The 9,923-nt window shown below is 38.5% G+C and overlaps 1 protein-coding gene across 1 annotated transcript in view; it reads right to left on the minus strand.

Moving 5' to 3' along the window:
* Positions 1 to 6,886: 6,886 nt before the first annotated feature.
* Positions 6,887 to 9,923, minus strand: part of LOC107558142 (serine hydroxymethyltransferase, mitochondrial-like) — a 43,005-nt gene continuing 39,968 nt past the window's right edge. Inside the window, exons 10-11 of the mRNA XM_016241766.1 lie at positions 8,333 to 8,440; positions 6,887 to 7,209 (exon numbers count right to left, since the gene is read on the minus strand). Coding sequence (XP_016097252.1) covers positions 7,082 to 7,209; positions 8,333 to 8,440 — 236 coding nt within the window. The 3' untranslated portion in view covers positions 6,887 to 7,081. The remainder of the gene's footprint in view (positions 7,210 to 8,332; positions 8,441 to 9,923) is intronic.

Consider the following 9,923-nt stretch of genomic DNA (forward strand, 5'->3'; position numbering starts at 1 on the left):
CAGAAAGTCCCAGTTGAGAGGTGTAATTCAGCACCACATTGGCTGACTTAGAAAGAGTAGACTGGTTGGGGGAAGACCTGTCGAGGGAAACATCTTGGACCAGGTTAAAATCTCCTCAGATGATAATATAGTGTTCATCTACTTTTGGTAGACTTGAAAAAATCTTGACAAAAAAACTCATCATTGTCCCAGTTGGGGGCATATATGGAAGCCAAGACTACTGGAGTATTGCAGAGCTTGCCTGAGACCATGACAAAATGACCATTTGAGTCTATAATGGTCTCAGCTGGTTCAAACAAAACTCTTTTATGAATGATGATAGCGGCCCCACGAGCCCTCTGAGAGAATTTAGAATGAAACAGGTGACCCATCCATGCTCTCTTAATACGAAGTATATCTGATGTTCGCAGGTGAGTTTCTTGTAGAAACATAATGTCTGCATTAAGATCCCGTAAATGTGCTAAGATTTTACTAGCTTTGATTGCATTGTTCACTCCCTTGGTGTTCCAAGATACTAGACATAACAGAATTAACCATTCTGAAGGGTTAAAAAGACTGTATGGCACTGAAATGGCAAGAAGCATCTTGGAACCAGGTAGAAGAAAGGGACTGATGAAAGAAAAAGAACAAGGAAAAGAGAAAGGGAAGAATAAAAAAAAAAGAGAGACCGAGCACATAGGCTCGACTTCCACTAACCACTCTGTCCTTCTGGATCCCATTACCCTATTATAATAATAAGCCCAACAAGACTTGAACAGGAACATGTTTAAAACATGAGTTTTCTAAAATAAAAGCTTGCGAGAGAATAACCAAAAAAAAAAATTGTGTCTTGGCATACACAAAAAAGGTTAGTCCTCGACCCAAGCTGAAGGATAAATATAAATTGTGCAAAATTATCAAAGGAGGTAGGCCAGGCCTAATAGTGAAACAGCCCAACATAAGAACATTCATGGAGCAAAACACCATAATGTCCAAAACAAGAAAAACATATGCATAATTAAGCCATACAAAGTGGCTTGCCAGCAGAAACTTTTAGAATGTCCTGTACCCAGTAGGTCAACAAAAAAACGTTTTAACATATAATGGATAATGTTCCAATTATCCAGATACCATTAGTCATAACGGCCAACACTGTTGTAATTCCCGAGTCTGGTATAGCAAAAGAGAAAGAATAAAGCAAAAAACGTTATGTTTCAATATGAAAAATCTGAATATTTCTGCGGCAGTCTCCCGGGCAAAAAGGAACAACAGCAAAACTAACGGTACTGGGAGGTTAAATATTGGACGGTTGACATAGGATATGTATTGGCTGTGTTACGGCACATGCTCAGAGCAGACCGACGCCACAAAGTCTTCAGCCACCGTCACCGAAGAGAGCATCTTCTTACCTCCATCTTTGGTCCAGATGGAAAGCCTTGCAGGGAAAGACAGAGTTGGCTTGAATCCATGGTTGTACATATCCGCCATCACAGGCAGGTATTTAGCGCGCTGGGTCGTCACTTCGGGCACGTAAATCCTCGTAGATGGCGACTGGGCTACCTTGATAAACTAGTTTGCCTCTTTTGGCACGAGCCTCCAGAATAATCAGTTCTTTCTGCCGGTAGCGGTGGAGCCGGATGATGACTGGCCTCGTTTCTTCCCCATCTCTGGTTTACTATATAGAGCTCTATGTGCGCGGTCGATCTCTGGGGGAGAGGGTAAAACATCTTCTCCCAGAATGTCTACCAGCACCTGCGTGAAGAAAACCGAAGGACGGGGCCCTTCGAGTGAATCCGGTAAGCCCACAATCCGAATATCATTACGGCGGCTGCGTGATTCAAGGTCCACAACTTTATCTAGTTTCGCATTGCTCTCCGCAAGTGTGGCGCAGGCCGATTCCAATGCCAGGACCCGCTCGTCTAATACATTGGCTTTTGATTCTAGCGACGTAATCTTTTGTGTGAGATCTGACAACGTAGACTGGATACGATCCATATTTTCCTCAAGTGTTGAGATGGTTGTTTTAAACTCGGCCGATAGGGTCTGGCGATGTTGTTCCAAAAGCTTAACAATCGCCGACATGTTAGGCTCGCTAGTGGTGTCCTCAGTGGGGTCCGTTTTCAGTTATTTTTTGCTCTGCTTAAGTGATTTAGAAGTCATGTTTAATCGAAATTATAGTGCTAGCTACAATTTGTCCGTCTTGAGATTCAACAGTAGAGTAAATGGGCTTAATGTGAGGTTAAACTAAAAAGTATGGGAGCGAGGGACAAACACGTCTACTCCATTAGCCCTCACTACCGGAAGTCCCCAGACTACTTTTTTGATTGCTTTTAGCTTAACTGACAGAGAACAGTTATATTTTGGAATCAAAGGCACATTAATAATCAGTAGATATATAATTCTCAAAATTAAAACTAATTTTACCACACTGATGCAGTCAGTTTAGCATGCATGCATGGATATAATGTCTTTAAAACACATTAAAATGCAAAGATTCATGTCATTCATAAAGACAAAGTCCAAAGACATACTCATACCAGGTTAAATGACACATTGAGTGTTAATTGAAATACTAATTAACTAATTACTCCTGACTAGTGGAAGGCAAGTGCAATTACACAAAAACTGCTGGAAGACGGTCCGAATGTATATAAGTGGTAGATTCCTTTAGAAAGAAAAATTTTGAAGACAAAAAAAAAAAAAGAAGAAAAGAATTGAGGTGTCAATAAATTATGAATAATTTACTGCCATTCCCAGGTAGATCTGACAACGTAGACTGGATACGATCCATATTTTCCTCAAGTGTTGAGATGGTTGTTTTAAACTCGGCCGATAGGGTCTGGCGATGTTGTTCCAAAAGCTTAACAATCGCCGACATGTTAGGCTCGCTAGTGGTGTCCTCAGTGGGGTCCGTTTTCAGTTATTTTTTGCTCTGCTTAAGTGATTTAGAAGTCATGTTTAATCGAAATTATAGTGCTAGCTACAATTTGTCCGTCTTGAGATTCAACAGTAGAGTAAATGGGCTTAATGTGAGGTTAAACTAAAAAGTATGGGAGCGAGGGACAAACACGTCTACTCCATTAGCCCTCACTACCGGAAGTCCAACAGGCATGTTGTTGGTTTAGTGAGTGAGTGAGTGTGTGCGTGCGTGCGTGTGTATGTGTGGTGAGAACAGTTTCTCGAGCTTCTGGTCACAGCTGAGACTTCAGTGTGAAAATTTGCTGTGTGTGAGTGTGTGTGTGTTCAGAGCCTCGGCTCAGGTGTAAACAAACTCAGATGTGTGTTTGCTGGGAGTCAAACGTACACAGAAAATACACTTCACAATATGAGTACTGAGGAAAAACATCCCTCCAGTATCTCGATAAAAACACACTTGAGTAAAAGCAAAGATGTTGCACATTTAATTGTAATTGATACTAAAAGCAAACTGTCCATTAGCTTTAGATACAGACTGATGAACTCAAAAGGAGATTTCCATATTAAAGTAGTTTAAAGGTGCACTAAGCGATTTTTGCCAAACGATGTTGATATTTGAAAGCACCAAAACAAACACGCTCATAGCCCAATAGGACCTCGTCCTTATTTTATAATCTCCGCCCCACACGTACATGGCAACGTACATGGAAACCATGGCAACGATGATCACGGAAACAAGTGAAGATGACACAAGCATATTCAAACAAAAGCCAACCCGGATAAGTTGTGTGAAACAAAGCAAAATCAAAATCAAAGTTACTCACCTATCAATAAGAAACAATGCAACCTCGGCGCCCGATTCCAGGCCTTCCAGCTCCTTGAGTTTTCCGCTCCACTGCTGGAAAGGTGCTCTGATATTTACGCAGGTCCTACCTCTTATCTGATCGTAACCCTTCTTTTTAATGTTTTGTTTCTCTGATATTTTCCTCTTTTTTTTATCTGCCATCTCTCTCTATCTATAGTCGAACTGCTAATATGCGTCCTGTGCACTCAAATTGAGTGTTCTCTTCTCTCTATTATTACAAGACACGCCCCCTTACTGCTGATTGGCTACAAGTGTGTTTTGGGACTCTGTCCGACACTGCGGTCAAACGTGTTTTTCAAAAATCACAGTGCACCTTTAAGTGCAAACCTTATAAATAAAGCAGAAGTGTAATCACACCTGTAACTCATGGACACACAGAAGGTATCAAACTGAAACCATCAAATATTCAAAATACATCAGCAGCTGATTTTAAAGTTTGACATTTTAATGTATGTCTTTAGAGACTGATTATCAACTGTTCACACTCCATCCGCATGAAATGAAAATCATATCCTGCAATCCCGAATTCATATCTGCAAACCAGAGTTCGTATCTCGCAACTCTGAATTCATATTCCGCAATCCTGAGTTCATATCTCGCAATTCCGAGTTCATATCTCGCAATTCCGAGTTCATATCTCGCAATTTCGAGTTCAACATCCACAATCCCGAATTCATATCACGCAAACCTGAGTTCGTATTTTAGAGACTGATTATCAACTGTTCACACTCCATCCGCATGAAATGAAAATCATATCCTGCAATCCCGAATTCATATCTGCAAACCAGAGTTCGTATCTCGCAACTCTGAATTCATATTCCGCAATCCCGAGTTCATATCTCGCAATTCCGAGTTCATATCTCGCAATTCCGAGTTCATATCTCACAATTCCGAGTTCATGTCTCACAAATACAAGTTCATACCTCACAATTCAGAGTTCATGTCTCACAAATACAAATTCATATCTCACAATTCCGAGTTCATATCTCACAATTCCTAGTTCATGTCTCACAATTCCGAGTTCATATCTCACAATTCCGAGTTCATGTCTCACAATTCCAAGTTCATATCTCACAAATACAATTTCATATCTCACAATTCCTAGTTCATATCTCACAAATACAAGTTCATATCTCGCAATTCCGAGTTCATATCTCACAATTCCGAGTTCATATCTCGCAATTTCGAGTTCAACATCCACAATCCCGAATTCATATCACGCAAACCTGAGTTCGTATTTTAGAGACTGATTATCAACTGTTCACACTCCATCCGCATGAAATGAAAATCATATCCTGCAATCCCGAATTCATATCTGCAAACCAGAGTTCGTATCTCGCAACTCTGAATTCATATTCCGCAATCCTGAGTTCATATCTCGCAATTCCGAGTTCATATCTCGCAATTTTTGAAGTAGAACTGAAGTGAAAAACATAATCCATAAATAAAACTTTTTTTTTTACATTAAAATAACACCTGGAAAGACTCTCCACAGATTTTAACGCTCACTTTAATGCATTGATTAGCAGCGGCTCTTTCAGTCTGTCATATTACGCTGAGATGTATTTTTAAATGCACGCTCCTGAATAATCCTCAGACTCAAAACACATTATTCCTGTGAAGACGACGGGCCAGAACGACTGCTGCGATCGATCATCTCCACCCACACACACTTACACAGAAAGAAGAGCAGCCAAATGAGTTGCATTTTCCTACAACACCATTTTATTGGGATTAGACGTTTTTAGAAAATCATTTGTAAAGCTCTGTCCATTTAAAAAGAATCATTTTGTGAGGTGTTTTGTCAGGCAGAATCCAGGTGGAGGATTGCAGACGTGTGCAACGTGAAGAAGAAGAGGCTCAAAGTGTTTATCGATATCACTGCGTTTTAGTAAACGCTCAGAAATCACTCAAGATGAGCAACGACCTACAACAGTTACAGTGTTTACACACACTACTGTACATTTACAAGACACAGCTTCGATTATGAAAGGAGAAGAAGAACTCACACATGTAGCATCATTAGTCTGTTAGAAACGTTTGGTCGTCACTCCAAACGGAAGATAAAGATGTCGAGTCCTGAACGTCATAAAGATCACACATGAGGAATAAATTACCCGCAGAAGGTAAAAAAAATCACTTCTAATGTCACAAAGCATCCGGTTCTTCCTCGTGTGTGTCGGTATATACACTACCGGAAAAAGTGTGTGATCAGTAAGACTTGTAATGTTTGTAAAGGAGTCTCTTCTGCTCATCAAGGCTGCATTTATTTGATCAAAAATACAGAAAAAAACTGTAATCTTGCAAAATGTTATTTCGATATAAAATAATGGTTTCTACTTTAATATACATTAAAATATAATTTATTTCTGTGATGCGCAGCTGAATTTCCAGCATCATAACGCCAGTCTTCAGTGTCACATGTTCTTCAGAAATCATTCTAATATGCTGATTTATTATTAGAATTATCAACAGCTGTGTTTTTTGGAAACTGAGATACTTTTTCAGAATTCTTTGATGAATATAACGTTAAAAAGACAGCATTTATTCAAAATATAAATCTATATATCTTTGCCATCACTTCTTAGCAATTTAACACGTCCTTGCTGAATAAAAGTTTTAATTTCTTTCCAAAAAATAAAAAATGTATAAAAATGTACTGACCCCAAACATTAGTGTATATTGTTAGAAAATATTTCTATTTTAAATAAACGCTCTTCTTTTGAACTTTTTATTCATCAAAGATGAAAAAATGTATCACAGGTTCCAAAAAAATATATGAAGCAGCGCAACTGATAATAAATCAGCATATTATACTGATTTCTGAAGATCATGTGACACTGATGATGATGAAAATACAGCTTCGATCGCAGAAATAAATTCGATTTTAATGTATATTAAAATAGAAAAACGTTCAAATTTATCACAGGTTCCAAAAAAATATATGAAGCAGCGCAACTGATAATAAATCAGCATATTAGAATGATTTCTGAAGATCATGTGACACTGATGATGATGAAAATACAGCTTCGATCGCAGAAATAAATTCGATTTTAATGTATATTAAAATAGAAAAACGTTATTTTACATCATAATAATATTTCACAATATTAAATTTTTTCCTGTATTTTTGATCAAATAAATGCAGCCTTGATGAACAGAAGACACTCCTGTAAAAAACATTAAACATCGTTTTGACCGGTGGTGTAAGTGCACTACTGGTCATTTTAAGACTTTTAGTTGCAGTAAACGATTAATAATGTAGTGATTGATCGTAAAGCTAAACAAAAAAAGACCAGGTCTAATGGTTGATCTGCTGCTTTAATGGTCGTGGAATCCAGGCATGGGGAACGGACGAGCGAAAGCTTCAACGCGACGACGCAGATCAGCGATACGAGACGCCGTCTCCGAGTCCTCCAGCAGGAAACTCTTGAAATCTGACAGCTTTTCTGAAGAGAAACAGAGAAAAACGGTAAGAGAGAATGCATGAGGAGACAGAACGACATTAAAGCGGCTAATGTTCTGCATTTATTTCATCAAAAATAACAGTCAAAATTGTGAAATATTAGTATGATTTAAATAGTGCTGTCAAACGATTAATCGCGATTAATCGCATTCCAAAATAAAAGTTTGTTAACATAATATACAGTATGTGTGTGTGCTGTGCATATTTATTATGTATATGAATATATATGTGACTGACATAATAAATATACACAGTACACACACATATATTATGTAAACAAAAACTTTTATTTTGAAATGCGATTAATCACTTGACAGCACTAGATTTAAAATAGTTGTGAATATCTGTTACAATGTAACTGACTGCTGTGATCAAAGCTGTCACGTGATCTTCAGAAATCATTCTGATCTGCTGCTCGAGAAACATTTCTGGTTATTATCAATGTTGAAAACAGTTCAATATTTTTGTGGAAACCGTGATACATTTTACTTTTCAGGATTCACAGATGAACAGAAAGTTCAAAAGAACGGCATTTATTTGAAATATAAATCTTTTGTAACATTATAAATGTCTTTACTGTCACTTTTCATCACTTTAATGCAGCATTGATGAATACAAGTATTATTTTTTAAAAACAAATAAACCCCAGACTTCTGAATTGTAGTGTATTTGGTTTATATTATAATAATATATATTTAGTTTTTGTTTTTGATGGTAGATGATGATATTGATTACTGACTGACGGCTGATTAATATCACTCAATTTTATGATGGCAACATAAAAAAAGTAAAAAATTGCTGAAATTAAACAAATATTTAATTTACTTGATATTTACAATGAATCACCCTGAGCAATACAGAAGTATATCTGATATTTTAAATAATTATGAAACATGCTATTATTACTGTATGGCTAAAACCGTATTATGTGGAAAATAACTTCAGAATTTTAATTTTGTTACTGTAAAGCTGCCAGTGATCAAATGACAACACATGATATGCAATAACAACAATATTGTTGATATGTAATATGATATATATTGTTGATATAAAACATGATATATAATAAACACAGGGTAATAGTAGATCTCTGAGTCTGTACTCACTGGTCTTCTTCTTGACGTCCAGAGCGATCTTGATGCCCTGATCGAAGTAATCCACCACCTGCTGGAAGTCAGACTCCTTGAACTGACGAGACGTGAGAGCAGGGGTTCCTGGGAAACCAGAGGAGCAGAGTTTGAGAGAGAGTGTGTGTGCGTGTGTTTGAGTGAGTGAGTGAGTGAGTGAGGGTGTGTGTGCGTGTTTGAGTGAGTGAGTGTGTGTGTTTGAGTGAGTGAGTGAGTGAGTGAGGGTGTGTGTGCGTGTTTGAGTGAGTGAGTGTGTGTGTTTGAGTGAGTGAGTGAGTGAGTGAGGGTGTGTGTGCGTGTTTGAGTGAGTGAGTGTGTGTGTTTGAGTGAGTGAGTGAGTGAGTGAGGGTGTGTGTGCGTGTTTGAGTGAGTGAGTGTGTGTGTTTGAGTGAGTGAGTGAGTGAGTGAGGGTGTGTGTGCGTGTTTGAGTGAGTGAGTGTGTGTGTTTGAGTGAGTGAGTGAGTGAGTGAGGGTGTGTGTGCGTGTTTGAGTGAGTGAGTGTGTGTGTTTGAGTGAGTGAGTGAGTGAGTGAGTGAGTGTGTGTGTGTGTGTGTGTGTATGTGTGTGTGAGTGAGTGAGTGTGTGCATGTCTGTGAGTGTGTGAGTTTGAGTGAGCGAGCGCGTGTGTGTGTGTCAGTGTGTGTGTGTGTGGGTGTACAACACCATCATATTTAATTACAGTGGGCAAACAGTGTGTCAGTGTGTGAGCATGTGTGTGAGTGTGTGTGTGAGGTTTATTGGATAAACCTCTAAAAAAAGGTTTATCCAATCAATCAAACTTCTGTTTCTGAGAACCCCAGAAATGTGCAAACGGTCCGTTAAAGCAGGTTTAGCTGTTTAAAGAGTTTAACAGCAGTCGTCTCTCAATCGTCTGTCACAATCATTTACTCCTGATCCAGGTGAGACTGAGTCATAAACTGATCTGCAGCTGCTTTAGACGTGATAAGAACAGAATGGAAGCACAACAACAACATGTGCGTCGATGTGAAGCATGTCCGGCGTGCAGCTGATACACACACGCTCACTGATAATAATTATAATATCCAGCGCACAAAAACATCATTAAAAGAGTTTCAGTGCGATCAAATCATCAAGACTTCAGACGAAGAGACAAACATTCGTTCTGCTTTTCAATAAAAGTGATTTGGATTCACCTCGAACCGGCTGATGGGACATGAGAGAGCCTTTCTGTACAACTATAATGAGGAAACTAGCAGCAGAAGAAACACTCGCTCTGCTCCTTAAATAACCGAGAGTGAATAATAAATATCACAAACTATTATTAAACTGAGAAAAAGACGGAATAAATTAACTCTTTGCTTTAGGTGGAAGAATGGAGTAACTCTGACATCAGTGTCAGTTTCTCTATTTAAACTATTTTTTAATTTTTGTAAGTCAGTTACAGTTACACACATATGTGTGTGTGTGTGTGTGTGTGTGAGAGTTTGTGTGAGTGTGTGCGTGTGTGTGTTTGAGTGTGTGTGTGTGTGTGTGAGTGAGTGAGTGAGTAAGTGAGTGTGTGTGTGTGTGAGTGAGTGAGTGAGTGTGTGTGTGTGTGTGTGTGTGTGTG

The sequence above is a fragment of the Sinocyclocheilus grahami genome, unplaced genomic scaffold, assembly GCF_001515645.1.
Source record: "Sinocyclocheilus grahami isolate Dianchi unplaced genomic scaffold, SAMN03320097.WGS_v1.1 scaffold633.1, whole genome shotgun sequence".
NCBI classification, from domain to species: Eukaryota; Metazoa; Chordata; class Actinopteri; order Cypriniformes; family Cyprinidae; genus Sinocyclocheilus; species Sinocyclocheilus grahami.